The following is a 23951-nucleotide window of genomic DNA, read 5'->3' as shown; positions in this document are numbered from 1 at the left end:
CTTTTCCCCAGGCCCCACTTACCTGGAAAAGGAAGAAAGCAGCAAAGCCAGGTAACTCCAGGGCCAGCAGAAACAGAGTTGTCACCCCTCCGTCAGACTTGGGCTGCCTTGGTCTCGGCTGTGGCCTGTCACCGGAAGTCTCTTACTGTTCCCTCTGCCTAGGGCAACTCTTGGACTTCATGACCAGGCTGAGATCCTACTCATCTTTCAAGTTGGAATCCAGTCCTGGATCTCTGGACAGCTACTCACACTTCCTTCACTGTGAATCCTACCATCATAATCTAGCATCTGGTTCATGTCCTTTCTATGTCTTATTCTCTAGCCCTGTTGAGCTCCTTGGGGGTTTAAACACCCTGGGACCTTCGAACACTCACAGAGTACTACCAAGTATTGAACTGTCATGACAGGTTTGGGAGGTGGAGTGAAGAGTGCTAACTCCTACGCCTGATAGCACAAAGTTCTGACGTACTGTTCAAGTTCACAAAGAACCAGACAGGCTGTGAACAGGTCAAATAATTGAACTGCCTGTATTCTACCAAGAACAGTGGTTCACAAACTTCTGTTTGTGTGAAAATGCGGACTCCCAGCCACCTCTGCATCTCTCCCATCAAATGGAACCCAAAGGCCTGGAGCCCAGGGATCTGCCCCTTCAACAGGTGACCCAGTATCACGATCAAGAGAGCCTCAGACCACTTTGCACACCTGCTCTGGAACAGCAGTTCTCAGTGTGGCCTGCCTGCAGCAGCAGCAGGAGCACCACCTGGGACCACGTTAGATGTTAATCATAGGGCCCGCTCCAGACATGCTGAACCAAACACTGAGGCCCAGCAGTCTGTGTTCTAACAAGTCCTCCAAGTGAGGCTGACCAGGCCGATGCTTGTGAACCACTGCCCTAAGAAAATGCAGTTTCCAACCAGCAGATGGGAGAAAGCTCTGGGATTGCTGGACAATCACTCCCCAAATCCCACCTTTCATCTCCCAGGGACCAGTCTTCAGTCCACATCCATCCTACTGCCTTCTCCTGCCCCAGCCCCTGTTTAGGGGAAGGTGATGTTGATACTGCAAGGAGGAAGGGAATATCCCTGATACCTGAGAAGGAAGGTAGGGACCATGGCTTCCTCTTTCTTTATTGGACGCTTTGTAGGTGTCACGCAGTTCTAGAAGTTACACTGTTAAATAATTATTTAAAAATCGACCAGGACTAAAGCCCTGGTCCAGAGCTCCAAACCAGAAGCAGAAAGGAATGGAGGCAGTAGGGCTGGGGGTTTTCCTCCAACATCACCAAAACCCAGAAAACAAGGATCCTGAGCTCCTTCACGGGCCAAATCCAGGGCTTCGGCCCCTGGGCTAACCCTCAGGTGCCTCTGGCTACATCACTATCCAGGTAAGGTGACCAACCAGGGCCTGGAAGGAAGAGCCAGCTGAATCCAGACATGGACAAAAGTCACCGGGAGAAGGACAGGAAATGGACAGGTACTGTCCAGCTGTAGATAAGAGTGCAGCTAAGGCAGGCTGAGAGGCAGGGGAGAGCCTGGGGAGCAGTATTGCAGCAATGCAGGAGTGTAGCCCTGGGGTCCCATCCTGAGCGGCTCATCAGAGTAGCAGCTGTTAGTCCCCAGTGGAGCTCCTGGCCCAAGCCTGGGCAGTGGGCTCACACGTTGTGGGTCCTCTTGGTGAGCTGGGGCTCCTCATCCACCAGCTTGGACTTGAGGTGCTCCTTGTAGGCCAGGATGTCTCCAGGCCACTTGGTGATTGTCTGCTTCTCACAGACCCAAATTTCCTGTGCCACCTGAAAACAAAACCAGATACTCAATCCTGGCCAGCCTGCCCTCCCCAACCCTACCCAAAGGACTGTTTCAAGGGGACTCCAAGACGCGACCCACCAGCCTTCTCCCAGGTGCTTTCTGCGGGAACCCCGACCAGGCCCCTCACCTGTTGGATGAGTCTGAAATCATGGCTGACCAGCATCATGCCACCCTCAAACTCATTGATGGCGTCGGCCAGCGCGTCGATGGTCTCAATGTCCAGGTGATTGGTGGGTTCATCCAGAAACAGCAGGTGTGGGTTCTGCCAGGCCAGCCAGGCCAGGCACACACGGCACTTCTGCCCATCAGATAGGTTACGGATTGGACTCACCTGGGGACCCATGGCAAAGATATCATCACAGAGCATGACATACCTCACTCTCCTCCAGCCCGACTCCTACGTTAGCATCACTGCCATTTTACAAAGAGGGAGGTGCAGAAAAGCGCAAAACCACACGGCAAGTTGGAGGTGCAGCCATTCACTTCCCAATCCCAAGGCCTGAGAGGGAAACCTGAAGCCCTTCCTGTCACCAAGAATGTATCCCCTTTCCCCTGGCACATAAGTCTTAATAAACTGGAACAACCCAGTGGATCTTCAGTTCCAGATAAGAACCCAGGAGTTTGTTTTCTAGGCTTCAATTTCCCTTGTCTGTAAGCGCTGCGGCTCATCCTTTTTTCTCCTCTCCTGACTGGAACCCTCCTAAAGCCTGGCAGCAAGGATGTCAGAGGCTGGCACATCCATCTTTGCCCCTACCATGTAACAAGACCTCAGCGCTTCACTGCTTCACCACCCAGATGAGCCTAGGACTTGTAGACTCCCCTTGGTCCCAGAAAAGTTGTCTAGGGCTAATCCTGGATGTCTCTTCCCTCCCACCTCCATCACAGTAGAAAAAGGAGAGGAAGCAGAATCTTTTAGGGGCTGCGGTCAAAGGAAGAGATTTTTGGGGGTAGCTTCCAAACCATGATTGCCAAGATGGTGCAAGATGGCGTCCCATGACCCATCACACCAAGGTCCCTTGATTATCTGAGGTTCTGCCCCACATCCTGTCCACTGACCTGCTGTTTCCCAGTGAGACCATATCGCCCAATGATCTTCCTCATTTCTTCCTTCTCCTTAATCTCTGGGTAGCACTTCATCATGTACTCCAAAGGAGAGAGGTCTAAGTCCAGCTGCTCTTGTAAATGCTGCAGAAAAAATGGAACCCACCCAGGTGTGACAGGTGTCCTGCTACCCCAAAGGAAGCTTGCTCTGCGACCTGCTGGGAATTCTCTACTTCTCCCCCAGGGCTTAAGCCCCAGTGGTACAGTGTTGCTAACCAAAAGGTTGGCACTTCAAACCTATCAGCTGTCCCACGGGAGAAAGATGTGTCGGCCTGCTCTGTAAAGGTCACAGCCTTAGACACCCTGGGGTGCAGTTCTACTCTGTCCTACAGGGTCACTCGGAGTCGGAGTGGACCCGACAGCAATGGGTTTCCCCGGGGCTTGCTGCCTCCTCACTGTGGTGACCCCAGGGTTCTCCGGGGACCTGCTCAGGACTCAAGAAGAAGCAGGCAGAAGATGACTGGGCTGGGGTTCCTTTGGGGGACTGGGAGTTGGCCAATTGGCAGCCCGTTTCCTACACCCCAGACACCCCCAACTCCGTACCTGATGGTAACGCCCTATCTTGACATGAGAGTGTTTTCGGATCATTCCGTCTGTGGGTAGTAGCTAGAAAAAAAAAAAAAAAAGGAGCAAGTGGACACTTAGGCATTCACAAAAGGAAACCCGTTCAGAAGCAGACACAGGCAGAGCAGGGAAACGAACACGTGTTCGCTCTGAATAAGTCACATACAACTTCCTGAACAGAACACACATCACATCTGACCACTGTCCTGACCAGTCTAAAAACAGGCAGGAAGACACACCAAAACAGCTGATTTCCAAGAGACAGAGATACACGCGAGGCATTAAATAGTTAATAAGTATCTATTAGAGAATACACAAGGAGCTCTGGTGGTGCAATGGTTAAGTGCTTGGCTGCTAATTAAAACGTCGGCAGTTCAAACCCACCAGTGGCTTCACGGGAGAAGAGACCTCGCAATCTGCTCCCAAAAAGATTACAGCCTAGGAAGCCCTGTGGGGGCAGTTCTACTCTGTCAGCTAGGGTTACTATGAGTTGGAATCAAATCGACAGCACCTAACAATAGAGAATGCACTATGCTGTGTAACAGAGGACGTGGATGCAGGCACGACATACATTTCCTACAATAAATAGATACTCCTGTATTCTGAGTACTCTGACTGAACACACAGAAAAATGCTGAGACACACGCATGCATAGGCGCTCTCTCTCTCTCACACAGTTTATCTCAACCTCTCTCTCAAGGCAACAAGGGCCCCAAGTCTGAGCCCACCCCCACACTCCCTCTCTCTCATCTGTTCCCACCACTCCCTCTTCCAGGTGATGGCTCTCCACCAGGGCACTCAGGCCTTCCAAGAGCGGTGACCCCTGCATGATCTCCCTCTTCTATGGGCATACCAAGTGCCTACTCTTAGAAGTAACAAAACCCTCACTTGGCACCATACCTCTCCAGTTAGCAGCTTCAAAAGCGTTGACTTCCCAGCTCCGTTGGGCCCTACCAGAGCCACTCGTGTGTCGAGGTCAATACCAAACTCTAGGTTGTTGTAGATGCAAGGCTGCAGTGGGCAGTAAGAGACAGATACAGACTTGATGCTACAATGCTGATCTACTTGGACTGGCAGACCAGCCCTTAGGCCGGGTCACTTTTGGAGATGGTGGTGTGATAGTGAATGAGGGAGGCAGCTGGAATGGCAGGCTCCACCCATGACCTCCACCTGCCACCTCAGCTGAGCAGTTTTCCCTCCAAACACTTGAAAACGGCCCCGTGTGAGTGTCTGGACAAGGCATCCCAGGTGACATGTCTGAAAAATCCCCCTCACCACATGGGGATTAGTAGGGGTGGTCGACAAAGAACATGAGAACTTCCCAGCAGCTGATGCTCCTCTTGTAAAACTTAACCCAACCCCTCCCCCCTCATTCACATGTACTCATACAGATGCTCCCTGGCCTGAACTTACCCCGTCTTTTGTATACTTGAAGCTTACGTTCTGTACCATAATGACTGGTGGAGGGATCTTGCCACATGGTGGGAAATAAAATGACAGTGTCTAGGAAAAGGAGAGGATATTTACCAAAGTTGTTGCTATTGCTGGGTGCTGTCAATTCTCTTAGTGACCACATGTGACAGGGCAGAACGGCCCCATAGGGTTTTCTAGGCTTTAATTTTTACAGGAGCGGACTGCTAGGTCTTTTTTCCCATGGAGCTGCTAGGTGGGTTTGAACATCCAACCTTTTGGTTAGCAGTCAAGCACTTAACCATTGTGCAACCAGGGCTCCTTATTTACCAAGGTAGTCCCTTTCTCATCCAACTCACCAAAGCCCCCAGGCCACCAAACTCACTCAAGTGGACCCCACCTTGTCACTAATGACCCGCTCTGTCAGGCCTGATGCCATCATTTTCTGCAGCGTCTTCTCCTTGCTCTGGGCCTGCCGGGCCAGCTTGGCACTGCCATGGCCAAACCTAGCAATGTAGTTCTGAAAGAGACCAGAAACAGTATGTGCAGGGCACCAGACAACCCATCTTAAATCCACGGTAAAAATGATGGTCATAACTTTTTCCCAACCTCCTCCATGCCCCATAGCTTCCTAAATACTCTCACCCAACTTCCTGGCTTGTTTCAGATTGGAGGATGTGTGCCTGGCTCTTGGACACTACCTTCATATGAGCGATCTGGTCCTGCTCCCAGTGGAAGCGCTTCATCTGATTCTCCTCCAGCTCTAGACGCGTCTTCACATACTGATCATAATTACCCTGCGGGGAACACACCGGGGGAAGGGGAGGGGAGGGGGTGGCAGCTCTAGCCCCGTGTCAGTCCTGGTGTGCACTCAAGAGTTTAGAGGGATGAGAGATGGCACATCCTGACCTTGATTCTGAGGCCTTTAGAATTATCTGCCTCTTACTCTTGGCCTGGCCAGAGCAGGGCTCCTTAGGCTAGTCCATAAGGCAAACACATATCATGCATGCGTACAGGCTGCCAACCTGCGGCCTACGGCCTGAAAGCAATTGCTTTGCGACTAAAATAAACAAACAGCCTACAGGACTCCTTGTCCATATCTTTTTATAGCAATAGACAGAAAAGGGCTGTTAAGTTTATGTTTTTAAAACGAGAACTGCAAAGAACTGGTAAGCACAGAGATGACTGTGAGAGAAGTCAGGGCCCACTCACCGTATAATACTTTAGTTTCTTGTTGTGCATGTGAATGATGTTGGTACAGACACCATTCAGAAAGTCCTGGGAGTGGGAGACGAGGACCAGGATACGCTTAAAACTGCAAAGCCAAAGAGCCAATCAGGGAGATGCTCACAAACGGGAGACAGACCACAGCAGGTGAACCCAGTCAGACCCAGAAAGCCTCTATCCTCTCTTCTCTATAAGCCTGAGTGCCTTTAAGCTTTCTGTCCAATTCCTAGCTCTCAACAAGCACCTAAGCCACTGTGTGCAATCTATCTGTAAGAACACTTCGATGCCTTTCAAAGTGTGGTGACACTGTCTGAGTTGCCTTGATTTTCTTTTCTAATTTACAACAGAATGGTGTGGTGTGGTAAAACAGTGATGGTAAAAAGAAAAGCGTGCGTAAACAAATACACTGATAAGCGTATACAAAACCGTGGTGAGAAGAACCGGAACAGACAGAAAAAGTGGACACGAGGTTTCTCTTTTTGAAAGAGTACAAAGTCATTGTAGCTTCTTTAAGTTGGTACAATATTCCAGGATATTTAGTTTTTAACCATAGAAGGGTTGTCACCATATAGACTACTTTATTCTTTGACACTGCATGATGACCTTAGATTGCTGTCCCCTTTATGTGATGTCTACATAGTTAAAAATAAAAAGGTTCTCTTTAATAAAGACGTTCTATTTTAAGTATAAGGAAAACTCAAAAAGGTTACTATTCCAGACTAAACAAAAAAAAGCAAAAAAGCCAACCCTTAGGTGCTGACCACTTTTTCGCTCTGTCCTTCACTCAGGCCTCACTGCAGTTTTTTCTCACTACTCTAACCATTAGTGTGGCTTCCATATATCCATTCCCTTTGGATTCTGCTCAACTGCCCTTCAGAATCTCCCAATTCCCACCCCTTATCCCCTCCCCCTTACGTCTTGAGTTCTTCTTCCAACCACACACAAGCATCTAGGTCCAAGTGGTTGGTGGGTTCGTCCAGGAGCAGCATGAAGGGCCGAATAAAGAGGGCTCTGAGGGCAGGGAAGGAGACAGAGGGCATCTCAGTCTGACAGGCGCTGGGAGGTAACCAACTTGCCCACTACATGCAATTCTGCTCAGGCCCTGGCAGAAGTCCTGGGATCAACTCTGGGTTCGATACCTCCGAAGAAAGATGAGAACTTTGAGAGTAACCAGAGTTGATGAGCAGAGATTAAAGGGTAGAAAAAAGGGCTTAGAGGCACAGGGATGATTTAGTTTGGCAAGAAAGTTGCACAGGTCCTTGCGTCTGCAAGGCTTCTACACTGAGATTGGTGGCCATCAGAAAGACAAAAGAAAACTAAGCAATAACATCTCTGGGTGTTGTCACCCAGCATTCGGACTTAACAGGTCTGCAGAATAGTCTGAGAAGCCTGGACTGTTAAAACTCCCCAGTGATGCTGAGGCAGCGAATCCTTGTTGGCACTTGGGAACCCCTACTTCAAGGCTCTCAGGCAGACAGACACCCTTCCCAAAGCATCAGGTCTGGTCAGCTCACCTACCCAGCAGAAAATGATGGAGTAAGGTCCATGTAAGGAGGCAGTTATTCAACCAGGGAGTCCTGGCTGGGGGGTTATGGGGACTTGCTTTGGGTCCTGGCCACCAGAGAGTGGAAAGGATAGGTATCTTAAGAGTCATCTAACATTCGTCTTTACAGCAAGAATTCACAGGACTGAAGCACAGAAAAGGGCTGGAGTCAGAAAGAAGGGAGAAAATCTACTCCCCCCTTTTACCTCGGGCTGGACCTAGGATTCACAAACACTGTGCTGGAGACCCCAAGATGAGTCACCCTGACCACTTCTGGCAGAAGCTCACCACCCAGTGCACACACACCACCCTCTCACATTGTCCATGTCTGTGTGAATAAAAAGTGGCCCATCTGGCACTTACTGGTCTCGGACCCCGTTCCAAACTGCTCCACCAGAGTGAGTGTTCAACCCTGAGAGATGGAAAGCTACAAGAGGGTGGGCAGAAACAAAGGACTCACCTGGCGAGGGCAACCCTCATCCTCCAGCCCCCACTGAAGTCTTTCAGCTTCTTGCGCTGCATGGCAGGCGTGAAGCCCAGTCCGTGCAAGATCCGTGAGGCCCTCATCTCTGCCTTATCAGCGTCCAACTCCTCCAGGCGCTCATACAGCTCCATCAACTTCTCACACTCCGCTGTGGGAGCAGATAGCTGTAAGCCCCCCATGGGCCTTCCCAGGAGGAAGCCTGCACCTACCTCCCCTGGGTCTGAGCCCTACCATCCTCATGCGCCAGCCGCTCAGCCTCCCTCTCCAGCATGGCCCTCTCTGTGTCCACTTCCATCACACACTGCAAGGGTGTCTTGTCGCTAGGGGGCATCTCCCGAGTCAGATGGTAGATGTCAATATGCTCAGGGATGGGCACTTCCCGTTTCCCAATAGCAGAGAGCAGCATGGACTTTCCTGAGAGGGGCGGCAATGAATGGGGAGAAAGAAGAGGACGTTCAGCATTTTTTCCACCATTCCCCATACCAATTCCCCAACTCCAGCCAAATCAGTATCCCACCATTTTTATCGTGTACCCATCCTTCCTTTCATTCATTCAAAACCTACTACCCCCCAATCTTGGGATGCTCTTCCACCTTCCTCCAAGGCTTGTCCCACATCCTCTTTGGAGGGTAACACACCACCACCACCCTTCTCCCACCATCTCCTCTAGCACCTTTTATCTGTACCTACTCATTTGGCACTTACCACATATGCTCTGCATTCCTAGTTCCTTTTCCCTGGGCATATCTGGTCTCCCACCCATACTGTAAACTCCTTGCTTTGTAGGTGCTAAATAAATACTTGTTGAGTGACAGATGAGTCAAGGAGAGATACCTCCCACCTTGCCTTCCAAGGGCCTCACCAATTCCATTTAAGCCAATAAGGCCATAGCGTCTGCCTGAGTTTAATTCCAGTTTGGTGTCACTAAGCAGCTCTTGACCATGAAAGGTGAGTGAGAGGTTGATAATGTGGACGTCAGTACTGTTGGGGTGAGAGGCTAGGACACCAGTGACAGCTCGAGCAGCAGCTTTCTTCATCTCAAAGTCCTCTAGCTCCTTGGTCAGCAAATCCACTTCTGGGGACAGAAAAGCAGTTTGGGAAAAGGCCTGTAAAACAGACTCAGCTCTCACACAAAGAGGCATGTCCCTGAAGGACCTGGGCTCAAGACCATGTTGTACAGACACAGATGTTTACAAGCTCTAAACAAATTGTATGTTGTATACATACATGAGCTAACAGCTGCTTTCTGGGACACCTTTTACTTTGTAGCTCATCTTTTTAATTCTAAATCCTCTTTATCTTAGTTGATACAAATACCAAGGGGGGAACGGCTAGAATCCTACATTGATCTCCATGAGTACGTGCTAAAGATTTAGCCTAAACCCCAAAAGAAAAAAAGATGTTACAGAGATGCCGTTATTTTATCCCAGGACCTAGAGAGTTTCTAGCTGGCGCTTCCAAGAAGTTATGCTGCCCAGGAGGAACAGGTATGAGCAAATACAAAAGGATCAGTGATGACATGGTCAAAAATTCCCAAGTCGGGAGGGCTTCAGAGATGCAAACCAACCACGTGAGATAAGGGACGAGCAATGCTACCGCCCTGGGCTTTTCAGGCATAACGCCATCTTCAGGCTGGGAAGAATGAGGGACACTAATGGCTAATGTTAACTGGTTAGTATCTACTCAGTTTACTCTGCACATGGGACTGTGCTACACAATGATTCACTATCTAATTTAATTTTCAAAACCTTCATGAAACATACCTTCACAGACCTTGTTTTACAAATGGAAAAGTTGAATTTTATAATTTCTTACTTATTCTTTTCGTTCTCACCTGTTTTACCTTCATAATTGTAATAGAAACCTAAAAATGAGAAAAATCTGTATGCACGTCCTCAGGAACAAGACAGACAGGGTAGCGAAGGGAAGAGAAGCTGGACAGCCGGGCTTGGGGACAGCGCCAAGGAACAGAGTGCGTGACCATGGTGAGCCTTAAGGGACTGACAGTCAGTGGATTACCCAGCCTGCCATGAAACCTACTCTGCCTGCAGAAGAAGCCAGGACTTGAGGGCAGGGATTGCACCAGACAGATGGCAGCGACAGAGTGCACTTCCTCTCCATCCACCTCAGCTCCCAGCATGGTGTTACATGCATAAGTGCTTGCTGAATACTTTGTTGACTAAAGGCATATCAGGGTCAAGATAAAGAGAGCAAATAAAATACAACGTCTTTCCTATGTGCATAAACTATCAGGCTTCCCACAGCCCCACTTTGTGTAAATCCCTCTTCCAGGTGCTGGGAAGATGGAGCAGGGAGGAGCTTATGGTCTAGATCAAGCGTCAGTACGATTTTCTTAAATATCTTGGGTTTTGTGGGCCAAGTGGCAAAATTGAGACTATCATGTAGGCACATATATAACCATTTAAAATTAAGAATCATTCTTAGTTTGAGAGAGGCTTAAAAAACAAACAAACCGAAAAAAAGGCTGCAGGTCAAATCTGGCCAGCTGCCTGATTTTGTAAATAAAGTTTTATTGGAACACAGCCACACCCTTCATTTACATAGCATTTATGGTTGCTTTCTGCTGTAACAGTAGAGTAGTTGTAACAGAGACCATATGACCCTCAGAGCCAAAACATTTACTATCTGGCCCTTTACAGAAAAAGTCTGCTGGCTCCTGGTCTAAATATCTCCATTTGCTCAGGCAAGGGGAAGTTCAAAATTAAGGGAAAGCTTTGTATCATTTTCTCTTGCTCTCTTCCTGTTTACAGCACCTATGACCTAATCAAAGTCACCTCCTGAACTTTCACAGTAAGAGAACTAAAAGACCTCACTGTCCTAGCCTACAGCATATTAGAAAACAGGCCCAAAATACAAGTAAATAACATTGGACAAATGAAAAAAGGATTCTGGAATAACCCCGATCAGAGAGAATACTGTGGACTCCACAGAAGCCCCTTTCTACTCATCATGCAAGTAAGGGGTATCCTTGCTTTGTGGGCCAATGTGGACCAGCTGAACCTAGGGCCTATCTTGAAGACTCACATTCTAAAGAAGATTTGAACTGACTGTCAGAGGTCACTTTCTTTGATACTTACATTGATTTTTTCATACCTTACTATCTAGGGAAAGCCATGTGGCAATGGCAATCAGTAAAGCTTGGAGAATGGTGACCTGAAGCACTGAGTACTCCCAGACCCAGAGAGGAGGGAGCACTGTCTTGGGAGAACACACAGATGACTAATCCACTGTAAAAGCAGAAGTGACCCTGGCCCGTGGCAATGGAGTTTTGAGATGGTTGGAAAGAAGAAAGATTTTACACTTCAGAGCGGTAGCTCACTGAGGAAATACAGTGAAAACCAAAGATTCCACATTACTGAGATGGGGATACTACAGCTGGATTCCCTGGGAACTCAATTCTTTTCCTATGAAAGTGTGAACAGTAAATTTGTAATAGGAATGGTGGGTAATGATCTCAAAGTGGGATTTAGTTTTCTTTCTAGTTAACTGAGAAAGTACCTACATAGCTAATCATTAACACTGCTTAACCATAGTTCCCGTTGCTACCTTAGAAATCGTAACTCAGCCTGCTCTGTCACTCCCATCATTTTTAACTTCTGTCCCTTTGCTACTCAGGCCAGAAACAACACTTCCCCGTGGCCTGGCTTTTTTGCCCTGGCTTTCTCCAAAATTCTTATTTTGGAACTAATTTCTACCATTCAGCTCTCTTGTCTCATTGATTAAGTACCCTTTTCTGAATTCCTATTGCCCTTGTTATAACTTGCATCACTAATTCTCCTCTCCTCCTCTTGATGCCTTTATCTACAAGAGACATTACATTTACTTAATGTGTCTACCTGTAAGGCTGGTCATATAAAAAAATTATTACCCAAGATGCGGTCTCTTCACTCAAAGATCAAATAGTTTAAATGAAAAACCAGAAGACACAACATAAAAAATTAAACAACATAGATAACAGTTTAGAAGCGTATTGAACAGAAACAATATCGAGGTTTGGTTTGATTGGGACAGGCTTTGCTATCTTGAGCTGAGCTTTGAGAGAAATGTTAAATGTAGCTAGCACAATAACCATGGTATTAGAAATTAGCGTGCAAAAGTATAAAAATGTGGTGACTATTTGAGGGACACTGAGTAACCTGAATGGAGCAGAAGGCCCATTATGGAGTTTGGGAGGAGGAGGGAAGGCTGGGTTTAGATTGCCAAGGGCCTGGAATATTCCTTTATCATATACTGCCTCATTTCCCCATCTACATTGTAAGTTATCTGAGGGCAGACTGTATTTACAGTACCACAGTGTACAGCACCACGCCAAACACTTGAGAAGCGCACAACAAATATTTTCCGAAGTACAAATAACTGAAAGGCAGCTCTTTCCCAGGAAAAAAATTGTAAAATAACTCCTAAGTTACTAGTTAGTATAGTCACTGATTCAGGGAGAACATAGGCATAATATGGCAAACAGCCTGGTATACCAGCTACCATGTATAGAAATGAGACACTGAAAAAAAGTAGGGGAACTCGACCTCCTCCTCGCAATCTAACAGCTAAAGCAGCAAATCAGCTCAACAACTCCCACATCTGCTTGCCACTGAATACGTGAGAACGTGTTTAGTTTTCTAGATCAGTATAACAGGGTGGCACACGCTCCACTTCTACTGGTTTGGTCCATCATGAAAAGTTTCATGGCAGCCAAATATACGCCCCATTGGCCCCAACATGAAGATTCTGACTCTGGCAGGGGGAGGCAGCAAGACATACCATCCCAGGAACCCACTTCTCCCTCAATTCACCTGTGGTCTCTCTGCCATTGGCTTCACTTTTCTCCTCTGCCACCTGTGGTTCTGTGGCAGCATCTCCATTTTCTTCATGTCCCTTTCTGGGTCGCTGTCGAGCTTTGGCAGCTTCCTTCTTTTTGGCTGCTTTCTTCTTGGCCAGGTCAGAGGGCATGATGATGAACCACAGGTATAGATTACTGTTCTTTCAGGGAGCCTGGAAGAAGGCAAACCAGATACCCCAAACTCTAAACGTACCAGTAAGAATGCCTGGCCCCTGCTGCTCTCCTCTCAGGAATTTTCCTACCCGTGTCTCCGCCCCTGCCTAGTCTCTCTCAACTTTGTCAGGTTCTCTCAAACCAATTCTCGAGATCCCAGGCGCTCCTCTAACATTAGGATCTCTTCCCTCAGGCTCTGTCCACCGAACCCCACTGACTGCCTCACTTTGGAAACACTCCTCCTTTCAGGGCCTCCAGTTAGGGACCAGGTTCTGCCCTCAGCAGAGGTCCCAGTCTCCGGTATCCCCGCAACTTGGCTCTCCGCACTCAGCCGGCCGCCTCACTTTCTCAGGCTGCCTCCCAGCTTCCTGGCTCGGCCTCCTCTCCGTTGTCCCCCTCCACACCTCCCAGCCCCGGCTCAGCTTCTCTCCGCGTCGCACCTGCCCTCTCCACAGGGAGTCTCCTAAAGGTCTCCCCACTCGCGGTCCCCGAGCCCTCTCACCCGCCCGTCAGCTTCTCTCTCCCTTAGTCCTTTCTTCTCCCCCGCAGCCTTCTAACACGACCCCGCCTCTCCTCCCTCTCCAGTTTTCCCTCGCCCTCACCGGCCGGCACCCCTCCCCCTGGACCCCTTTCACGGCTCACTGGGCCTCGCTGCTTGGCCTCTGTCGCAACAGAGCGGCCTCCTCAGCTCCTCCGCGTGCGGCCGGCTCGCCAGCCAATCACGGCCTCGGGCGGCTCGCAGCGCGCCTCCGCGAGGATTCCTGGGAAGTGTCGTCCCGGAGCTGAGCAGCGGCTGCCGAGAAGGGGCCCCTCCTCTGGAACTACAGGGTATCCCAGGGGCCTCTGGGCCTGTCTGACGTCATTAGAATGCGCCGCGCTTTGGAGGCTCGCGTCTGAGAGTTCTCTGTCCGCAAGCCGGCTTTGGGCACTACAAAGTGCAAATCCCAGATTGCTCCTCGGATAAGCGGGCTAGGCCTTCCAGGCTCCACCACACTCTCTAAAATCTACTGAGCTATGTGAGGATACCGAATTGATTGGGCCGCCTGCCCGATAGGCTCAGCCAGCCGGGTGAGCGACTACACTTCCCATCATGCCCCACGTGGAATGGGTTGAGACAAAGGGGAACTACTGGCGAAATGAGGAAGAAGCTGGGAACACGGAGGAGAAAGAAAAGGAGGAAGGTGGCTGGAGAGGGGGAGAGACCGGAAAGAGGGCATCACTGTGAAGATGATGCTGAGAACGGAATTCCTCAGTGATAAAAGGGTGCACTTGTTTCATGCAACCAACTGTTAGAGGCTGATCACTGTTAGTCAAAGTTATAGAACGTTGTCAACATTGTTCGGAATCTTGTTTGCTTACTCACCCATTCCAGAAATTTTAGGTTTCAAAGTCATATAATGGGAAAAGCCCTTAAATAAAAAATAAGGCCGCTTTTCTGAGTTCTATCACTTAGTCACATGGCCTTGCCCAAGTTACTTTTATGAGTCTCCCTGTTTAAAAATCTCTGACTTCTTGTTGATTATATTGTAAAACCGAAACTCATAGCCTCAGACTTGGCCAAGGCAGGCCCTTTGTGATCCCTGCTACTTTTTCAGGCTCCTGTCCAGCGGCCCCTCACCATCAGACACAGCTGGAGGGAAGCAAAGGAAGCTGTTACTCCCTCTGAGCACATCCTTCAAAAGTGGCACCTTTTCACCCAAAGTGCATGGCTTTTTTAAAAATGAGTTCATCCTTCCATCACCATAGTAGAACCTGACTACTAGACTGTTCTCCTCAAACTTGGTGCTCCAGTAGACTCAACTGCTTATAGTTCAGATATAAGCCATGCTCTTTCACAACTTCATGCCTTTGAACATGCCATACCCTTTTTCTAGAATACTCTTGTTAAAAATAATCAAAACTCACCAAAATTTGAACATAGGTTTATTCTGAGCAGTTATTCTGTAGGTATATAGGGAGACCTTTTTTATTCAAGAAAAAACAAATGGCCTCAGGAAGGTAGGTACAATGGGACTGACTTGGGAGTTAAAATCTGAGCCATTATTCGCTGTCCTTGATTAAAAAGAATGTGATCCATCTGGAGCTGGACTCACAAGGACACATCAACTGGGCCCTGAGGTATAAAAACAACTGCTAGGACAATCTTAGAAAACATCTTTTAAGGAACCTTTCACGTAAAGAAATACTTAGAGCACAAAAGATCCACATACTTTCCACTCTTATCTTTTTCTCACAGTTGGACCAATGAACAATATAATAACACATGGAGAAAATGCTGAAGCTGTCAAGGATTTCATTTTACTTGGATCCACAATCAATGCCCGTGGAAGCAGCAGTCAAGAAATGAAACAACATATTGCATTGGGAAAATCTGCTGCAAAAAACTTCTTTGAAGTGTTAAAAAGCAAAGATGCACTTTGAGGACTAAACTGTGCCTGACCCAAGCCATGGTATTTTCAATTGCCTCATATGCATAGGAAAACTGGAGAATGAACAAGGGAGAATTGATGCCTTTGAATTATGGCGTTGGTGAAGAATATTGAATATATCATTGACTGCCAGAAGAATGAACAAATCTGTCTTGGAAGAAGTACAGCCAGAATGCTTCTCAGAAGCAAGGATAGTGAAACTTTGTCTCATGTATTTTGGACATGTTATCAGGAGGGACGAGTCCCTAGAAGACATCATGCTTGGTAAAGTACAGGGTCAGCGAAAAAGAGGAAGACCCTCAACGAGATGGACTGACACAGTGGCTGCAACAATGGACTGAAGCATAACAACGACTGTGAGTATGGTGCAGAACCAGGCAGTGTTTCATTCTGTGGTACATAGGGTTGCTATGAGTCGGAAGCAACTTGACAGCACCTAACGACATCTTTTTCTGTTGTTGTTGTTAGGTGCCATCGAGTTGGTTCTGATTGATAGTGACCCTACAGGACAGAGTAGAACTGCCCTATAGGGTTTCCAAGGAGCATTTAGTAAACAGTAAGACTTATTGGACCAATGAAGGCCATTCTGACTGTCGTTACTGAAACTCGTACCAGTGATTATAAAGAAAGGCAATTCAAAATGTAGAATCACGGTGATTTACCTGTTTTTAGCCAATCTATGAAGAGGTGAAGTTTTTAATTATTTTACCTATTTGTAAGGTCAGTATATACTGATGATTCTGTGACATTCCTGAGACTTGGGCAGACAGCTCTGGTAGCATGCTTGTCTGTTTCCCTCTTTTGCCTGTTGGAACACACACCAAATAAAATCTTTCTTCATGCTTTATTATAACTTTGTGGTGATTTTACCCTGAAACCTCAAACCTGTTGCCCTTAAGTTGATTCCATCTCAAAGCAACCCAAGGAGTAGTTGGTGGATTCAAACTGCCAACCTTTTGGTTAGCAGCCGAGTTATTAACCACTATGCTACGAGGGCTCTGATTTTACCCTGTTGTTGTTAGATGCTGTCGAGTTGGTTCCGACTCATGGCGACCCTATGCACAACAGAACAAAATGTTGCCTGGTCACATGCCATTCTCACAATCTTTGTTATGCTTGAGCCCACTGTTGCAACCACTGTGTCAGTCCATCTCATTGAAGGTCTTCCTCTTCTTCACTGACCCTCTCCTTTACTAAGCATGATGTCCTTCTCCAGGGACTGATCCCTCCTGATAACATGTCCAAAGTATGTGAGATGAATTCTTGCCATCCTTGCTCCTAAGGAGCATTCTGGCTGTACTTCTTCCAAAAGATTGGTTTGTTCCTTTGGCAGTCCATGGTTCATTGAATATTCTTCGCCAACACCATAATTCAAAGATGTCAATTCTTCTTCAGTCTTCCTTATTCATTGCCCAGCTTTCACATGCAAATAAGGCGACTGAAAATACCATTGCTCAAGACTTATAAAAAAAAAAAGAGGCAGAAATATAACCATTAACATGAGTGACTGAGCCCTGCCTTCCCCCTTTACTGAGATCAATTGATACCAGGTTCCTTCTGGCCTTGCTACTAATAATTTGGCTCTCCACCCATCTGCAGCTGTGAGACTTTTCGAGAACTAGGAGGTAATGGTTTGATGACTATCCTTTTCTAGCAGGATAAGACAAATTTATAATGCTATACAGCAGTTTCTGACAGGCTTTTGCAGTTTGGGTTAGGTTTTTTTATGGTTCATATTTGGTTTTGTGGACAAGAAAAACCTTAAAAAGCGAGATGTCTGTTATTAATTTTCTTCATCAACTGAGCTCAGCTTAATACTTCCTCAGACATCACCAAATTCCCAATCTAATTCTTCCATCAGACTCTTCACTTTTCTGTAATGGTACTTATCACAATTTCTGGCTTTTACAAGAGTTTTTGATATGTACGTGTTTAATGCCTACCTCCTTCAACGCTCAGCTCCCTGAGGGTAGGGACCTTGCCTGTTTTCTACTTGTCTGCCAGTACTCATCAAGATGCTTACAACAAACATTCTTAAATAAATCAACGAATAATGGGGTTCCCAAGCCGACTGGAAGAAGTCGTCGTCTAGGAGGCTGAAGCTTGTTCACTGAGGATGAGGTTTGTTTTTTCCTCCCAGGGCACAGGGCGTTGAAGTCGAGGATCTGTGGCCTCTCTGGGTGCAGCCGGCGTTCACTCACTTGCAAAACTGTTGTCTACTCTTTGCAGCGAGGATTTGGGACCCAAGCGAAGGCGTCCCCAGAGCCTGGCCCGGACACCGGACTGGAGTCATAGGGAGGGAGCCGGCGTTGCGAGTGGCCGGAAGCCGTCACCATAGAGGCCAGGAACCAGCGGAGCGGAAGAGGAAGGAGCCGGCTGAGCGCAGTGAGGTGGCAGCGGCTGCGGCAGCGGAGCCTGCGTTTCAGCCGGCGTTGGGGTCTGTTTCCCATTAGGGGCCTTAACGACTTGCAGGGGCGTCGGGGGCTGCTGCCGAGAGTAGGAAGGGAGTCGTCCCGCTTCTCCGTCCCCCACGTCCACACCCCAGGACGGGCTTGCCGAGCCAGCAACCCGGGCCACAGCTGGGTCGCCCTTGGTCCTTCCTCCGCCAGCACCGGCCCTGGCTGCAGGGGCCCTCTTAGGTGCTTGGGTGGCCCCCTTTGCCCCCCGCCCAGCTGCTTGGGCTGTCTCGCTGGTGCATTCAGGGCCTTTGCCCCCCAACGACGGGTCTGAGAACGGAGCTTTCCTCTTGTCTCAGCAGCCCTCAGCGACGCGCGATCTAAGTGCTTCTGCCGCCGGCCACCCTTCCTCTTAACGCTCGTCTTGCCTAGCTCCCAGCTCTTAAACCAAAGCCGAACAAACTGAGCTTAGTCCCCCTCCTACCCTTTTCGGCAGCTCCTTGACGTCGCTGATTTTATTGGTGTTTTGAGACTAACGCCTAAAACTAAGCTTTTGGCCTTCTTTCTAGGACTAGAATTTGTCTTTCAGGGCTGAGAGGTTGAGCAGGAGCCCAGGTCCACTGGCCATGTTCCTATGCGAAGCCAGCTGAACTTCTGTTTGCCTTATACAGAATCCCGGCATGGTCTCCAGCTTCTTGTACTCACGTTTTTTGTGTGTTTTTTTTGTACTCGGGGTCCTTTCTGGTAAAACCAGATACAGAATAGCTCTTCTCTCAAGAGAAAGGTGAGGCGAGACCAACTTCTCAGCAGCTGGAATTCGGAGAAGGCCGTGCAAAAGGGCTTTCCTAGCCACTGTGCTCTCCTGAGAGGATCTCAGTGCTGACTCACGTAACTGTTTACCTCATTGGCTGGGACGGACTTCTCTGCATTCTGTGCAGGATGCTGGTTGCCCTTTGATCATTCCTGACTTGGAGGAAGGGGTTAATCTAGCCCCAACCCCTTCTCTTGTTCCAGGCTTCAGTAATCAGCCAGTCGCTCCTTGGGTAAATTGAGTGAGAAACTGTCCTGAGCCAGGTGTTCCTTAGAAGGGGCTGAGGGAGGCAGGGTTGGTACCTGTTTTGACAGGTCATGTGCTTTTCTCACACCCCTTCTTTATCAGGTGCTGCTGTCTCTTGACTTAGACCCAGTCTGCAGATGTGTGTAGTCCTTCTTTTTAGGTTGGGTTTGGCACTATTGATTTTGTTTCTTCCCCTTTCCACTGGAAGATAGTACGTGATCCCAGTAGTGAGTGGAATTTGTTGCTGCTTGGGCCAAGGGTTAGATGTAGCACCTTGACAGTTGAAGACCAGGCAGAGAAGTGAAGACGAGACAGTCAAGCTTCCTGGAGGAGTCTGGGCCTGGAGGCATTAATGCCTTGCTCTGTTGTTGACCTCACTGACCCCAGATTCCCTGGTTAAAACTCAAGGCCTACTGCTGGCCTGGCGCCCTCAACCCCATTGATCCTGGAGGCTGTGCCCTCTGGGGCACCCACATGGCAGTACCTACCACCATGCGACTGAACTCCCTTTTGGCTCTGTTGCGACCAGCACTGCCCCTCATCCTAGGGCTGTCTCTGGGATGCAGCCTGAGCCTCTTGCGGGTTTCCTGGGTCCAGGGTGAGGGAGAAGATCCCTGTGTAGAGGCTGTGGGAGACCTGGGAGGGCCTCAGAATCTGGACTCAAGAATTCGGCTGGATCACAGTGATGAAGACTTCAAACCCCGGATTGTCCCCTACTACAGGGATCCCAACAAGCCCTACAAGAAGGTGCTCAGGTGAGAGCTCTGTGTGCAGGCCCCAGGCACCAGACCTCAGTTTAGTCTGCTTATTGCCTCCGCTTGTCCACTGTTGATCAGCTCATTAAGCTCCTTGGTAAAAAATCCTTTGTCTTATTCTCTGTCATGGTTCGTTCCTATTTTTCCCCTTTCTTGGGTCTAAGAAAGTCCCACCCATTGTTGCTAAATTCGTGTTCAGTGTTCCTGAACAAGGCAGGGATTACAGCTAAGCCAGCTAGCCCATCCTTAGTAGACCCCCCAAAGTACAGGTACGAAGTATAGCTAACCAGTGGGTACCCATTCCAGCAGCTAATTAATATTGATGAGGAGGTTTCCCCCTTCTCTTTTCTCAGCCGAATTCACTCATTCCTAGGGGGGATGTATATGTAGGACAACCTGGTTCCTAAAGATTAGGGAGTTGACCCTCGACATGCTGGTCTCTCCACAGGACTCGGTATATACAGACAGAGCTGGGCTCTCGTGAGCGGTTGCTTGTGGCTGTCCTGACTTCTCGAGCCACGCTGTCCACTCTGGCTGTGGCTGTGAACCGCACAGTGGCTCACCACTTCCCTCGGTTACTCTACTTCACTGGGCAGCGAGGGCCACGGGCCCCGGCAGGGATGCAGGTGGTATCTCACGGGGACGAGCGGCCGGCCTGGCTCATGTCCGAGACTCTGCGCCATCTGCACACACACTTTGGGGCCGACTACGACTGGTTCTTCATAATGCAGGATGACACATACGTGCAGGCCCCCCGCTTGGCAGCCCTTGCTGGCCACCTTAGCATCAACCAGGACCTATACCTGGGCCGGGCTGAGGAATTCATTGGCGCTGGGGAGCAGGCCCGGTACTGTCATGGTGGTTTTGGCTACCTGCTGTCACGCAGTCTCTTGCTCCGGTTGCGGCCATACCTTGATGGCTGTCGAGGAGACATTCTCAGTGCCCGTCCTGACGAGTGGCTTGGCCGCTGCCTCATCGACTCTCTGGGGATTGGCTGTGTCTCCCAGCACCAGGTAACAGCTCATTATGGTTCCCAACAAGGTAGTAGTGACCTAGAGACTCATCGCTAGGTGGCTGCTGCTGGCTCCTTCCCATTAGCACCTTGGAGGTCATCATTGCCCGCTCCCTAGCCACAGATCTGCCCTTTGGCAGGCTCTTGCTCACCTTTGTCAATTTTAGAACCCAGGCTATCAAAAGTAGCATCTTACGCAGGAACCTTTGACTAGGACAGAAACGTGCCCCTAATCACCTGTCCTCCCCATCTGCCTCCTTGCCCTCCACCCCTCCCCCAGTACACAGATATCACAGTTATGAAAAGTCTGGGGTGTTTCCTAGAAATGGCCACCACCCCAGAGGATAAAGTTTTCACTTTTCTAGCCCAGGAGCTGCCATGCTTATTATACTGGAGAAGAGGGAAAGACCCCAGATGTGGCCCGCCCTTCCAAGCCACAGTATTGGGAGTATTTTCTGACTTGTGGCTTTTACTCTTTTGAGAAACTGGGATTCTTTGGGGAGAAAGAGTATCCTTAATTGCCTGCTTGCTTTCTCCTTTCCTAACTCCAAGCTGTGGAGGGAAGAGTGGAGGCACAGGGAGACACTGAGATGAGCTCCTCCCCATCCTGGAGCAGCAGCAGCAACAGCAGCACTGGTGTGGGGGGCTGCGTGTGGTGAAGGGCAGTTTGGGACAGGTGGCCCTTGGCGTGTGGCATTGATTGGTCTGTTTGGTCCCTCTAGGGGCAGCAGTATCGCTCATTTGAACTGGCTAAAAACAGGGACCCTGAGAAGGAGGAGAGCTCGGCTTTCCTGAGTGCCTTCACAGTGCACCCTGTCCCCGAGGGGGGCCTCATGTACCGGCTGCACCAGCGCTTCAGTGCTCTGGAGTTGGAGCGGGCTTACAATGAAATCGAACAGCTGCAGGTGAGCTAAAGAAGAGCAGGTAGGCCAGAGGACCACGGTGGGGAGGCTGAGTAGAAAGATGCTGATCACACCATAACTTAAAACAACCACAGGGAGAGCAGGCTCTCTTGGGTGTCAGGTCAGTGGTAAGCCCCTGGAATGACGCGAACGCAGCTGAAGGTGAACGGTGAGGCTCAGGAGGCTGAGAACGGAATGGAGACAGTCCTTTTTAGCTCCTTTCCACTGAGGAAGCGAAAGCCCAAAAGTTCTTGAACTTCTAGAACTGTCCTAAAAAAGCCTCAAGATGGAAGTCTCTAGTTGAGTGTGGGGGCTGTCAAAGGTGGAACATAGATGGAAACAAGGGTCTGATTATGAATACCTAGAGTGTGAGAGAGACTGTTGAACTTTATATTTTGGGATCCTCTTACCTTTGCCAAAGCACGTTTTCACCTCTTCTTTCTCGTAGTAATCGTGTACAGTGGGTATGATCCAGACTCCCTCCACATTTTACGGATGAAGAATAGAAAGTGCAGGGAGTGGAACGACAGCCAGAGGGCACCTGTCTAAATGTTGACAGTTAGGACATAGCTCGGCTTTTTGGGTTTTGAGTCCAGCAGGATCTCAGAGGCCAGAAAGCGAGAGCTGGGTGGGCTTCTAGACCTGGTATCAACTGTGCATTCTCTCCCAACTAGGCTCAGATCCGGAACCTGACAATGCTGACCCCCGAGGGGGAGGCAGGTCTGAGCTGGCCCATTGGGCTGCCGGCCCCTTTCACCCCACACTCTCGTTTTGAGGTGCTGGGCTGGGACTACTTCACAGAGCAGCACACCTTTTCCTGTGCAGATGGGGCTCCCAAATGCCCACTGCAAGGGGCTAGCAAGGCGGATGTGGGCGATGCTGTGGAGACCGCCTTGGAGCAGCTGAATCGGCGCTATCAGCCCCGTCTCCGCTTCCAGAAACAGCGGCTCCTCAATGGTTACCGGCGTTTCGACCCAGCCCGGGGCATGGAGTACACCCTGGACTTGCTGCTGGAAGCCGTGACTCAGCGTGGCCACCGGCGGGCCCTGGCCCTAAGGGTCAGCCTGCTGCGGCCGCTGAGCCGTGTGGAAATCCTGCCCATGCCGTATGTCACCGAGGCCACCCGTGTGCAGCTGGTGCTGCCGCTCCTGGTGGCTGAAGCTGCCGCAGCTCCTGCCTTCCTGGAGGCCTTTGCAGCCAGTGTTCTGGAGCCACGAGAACATGCCCTGCTCACCCTGTTGCTGGTCTATGGGCACCGGGATGGTGGCCGAGGGGCCCCAGACCCATTTCTTGGGGTGAAAGCTGCAGCAGCTGAGTTAGAGCGGCGGTACCCTGGGACGAGGCTGGCCTGGCTTGCTGTACGAGCTGAGGCTCCCTCCCAGGTGCGGCTCATGGATGTGGTCTCTAAGAAGCACCCAGTGGACACACTTTTCTTCCTCACTACTGTGTGGACAAGGCCTGGGCCTGAGGTCCTCAACCGTTGCCGCATGAATGCCATCTCAGGCTGGCAGGCGTTCTTCCCAGTGCACTTTCAGGAGTTCAACCCCACCCTGTCACCACCGCGGTCACCCCCAGGGCCCCTTGGGGCTGGCCCTGATCCCCCGTCCCCTCCTGGTGGTGACCCTTCCCGAGGGGCTTCTGTAGGGGGCAGATTTGATCGACAGGCGTCCGCTGAGGGCTGCTTCTACAATGCAGACTACCTGGCAGCCCGAGCCCGGCTGGCTGGTGAACTGGCAGGCCAGGAAGAGGAGGAAGCCCTGGAGGGGCTGGAGGTGATGGATGTTTTCCTCCGGTTCTCAGGGCTCCACCTCTTCCGGGCCGTAGAGCCAGGGCTGGTGCAAAAGTTCTCCGTGCGGGACTGTAGCCCCCGGCTCAGTGAGGAACTCTACCACCGCTGCCGCCTCAGCAACCTGGAGGGGCTGGGGGGCCGCGCCCAGCTTGCCATGGCGCTGTTTGAACAGGAGCAGGCGAATAGCACTTAGCACACCTGAGGGGTCCTCTGCCTCCTTGTACCTCCCTTTTCTGCCTTAGCCTCGGAAGGGCAAGGCAAGATGGGTGGATGATGGAGAGCTTGTTGGTGTATTTTTCTAACAAGAAAATGCTATTAAAAGTGTCTTCTGCCAAACTGTGTTTAGGCCTAGGGAAAATGGAGTAAGAAGCAGCTGAGGGCAGGCGTGGAAGTTTTCCCAAAGGGACTCGTTACCTCCCCCTCCCATTGCCAATAACCACACAGCTGCTATTAGATGAATGACCTT

General features: G+C 49.7%; 2 protein-coding genes across 4 annotated transcripts; one reads left to right on the top strand and one right to left on the bottom strand.

Moving 5' to 3' along the window:
* Positions 1-20: 20 nt before the first annotated feature.
* On the bottom strand, positions 21-13934 carry ABCF2 (ATP binding cassette subfamily F member 2). 3 transcript variants are annotated; one of them, XM_049862756.1, is made up of 15 exons: positions 13586-13641; positions 12946-13144; positions 8997-9209; positions 8366-8548; positions 8111-8282; positions 7023-7118; positions 6093-6195; positions 5582-5677; positions 5281-5400; positions 4884-4973; positions 4371-4481; positions 3450-3512; positions 2862-2990; positions 1933-2136; positions 21-1789 (listed from the first exon to the last, which is right to left on the bottom strand). In XM_049862756.1, exons 2-15 carry the CDS (start codon positions 13100-13102, stop codon positions 1652-1654), a joined length of 1875 nt encoding a protein of 624 aa, XP_049718713.1. In that variant the 5' UTR covers positions 13103-13144; positions 13586-13641; the 3' UTR covers positions 21-1651. The 3 variants fall into 3 exon arrangements, with proteins under 3 accessions (XP_049718713.1, XP_049718712.1, XP_049718711.1); XM_049862755.1 differs by lacking the exon at positions 13586-13641 and adding an exon at positions 13788-13934 and having other exon boundaries at positions 22-1789; XM_049862754.1 differs by lacking the exon at positions 13586-13641 and adding an exon at positions 13748-13934 and having other exon boundaries at positions 23-1789.
* A 1823-nt stretch (positions 13935-15757) lies between these two features.
* CHPF2 (chondroitin polymerizing factor 2) lies at positions 15758-23844 on the top strand. Its single transcript, XM_049862677.1, has 5 exons — positions 15758-15930; positions 17804-19782; positions 20231-20795; positions 21517-21699; positions 22371-23844. The coding sequence occupies exons 2-5, from the start codon at positions 19502-19504 to the stop codon at positions 23676-23678; spliced, it is 2337 nt and encodes a 778-aa protein (XP_049718634.1). The 5' UTR covers positions 15758-15930; positions 17804-19501; the 3' UTR covers positions 23679-23844.
* The last annotated feature ends 107 nt before the right edge of the window (positions 23845-23951 follow it).

The sequence above is a fragment of the Elephas maximus genome, chromosome 20 (genome assembly GCF_024166365.1).
Source record: "Elephas maximus indicus isolate mEleMax1 chromosome 20, mEleMax1 primary haplotype, whole genome shotgun sequence".
NCBI classification, from domain to species: domain Eukaryota; kingdom Metazoa; phylum Chordata; class Mammalia; order Proboscidea; family Elephantidae; genus Elephas; species Elephas maximus.
Note: the sequence above shows the minus strand (reverse complement) of the source record. Positions and strands in the feature narration are given on the sequence as shown.

Bases quoted from the DNA above. Each gene is read 5' to 3' on its own strand.
- CHPF2 (XM_049862677.1), top strand. From the start codon at position 19,502: ATGGCAGTACCTACCACCATGCGACTGAACTCCCTTTTGGCTCTGTTG. The intron at 19,783-20,230 runs GTGAGAGCTCTG...GTCTCTCCACAG, and splicing joins CCCTACAAGAAGGTGCTCAG to GACTCGGTATATACAGACAG. The intron at 21,700-22,370 runs GTGAGCTAAAGA...TCTCCCAACTAG, and splicing joins ATGAAATCGAACAGCTGCAG to GCTCAGATCCGGAACCTGAC.
- ABCF2 (XM_049862755.1), bottom strand. From the start codon at position 13,102: ATGCCCTCTGACCTGGCCAAGAAGAAAGCAGCCAAAAAGAAGGAAGCT. The intron at 3,513-4,370 runs GTATGGTGCCAA...TTTTTTTTCTAG, and splicing joins TGAAGCTGCTAACTGGAGAG to CTACTACCCACAGACGGAAT. The intron at 2,137-2,861 runs GTCAGTGGACAG...ATGGGTCCCCAG, and splicing joins GTCTCACTGGGAAACAGCAG to GTGAGTCCAATCCGTAACCT.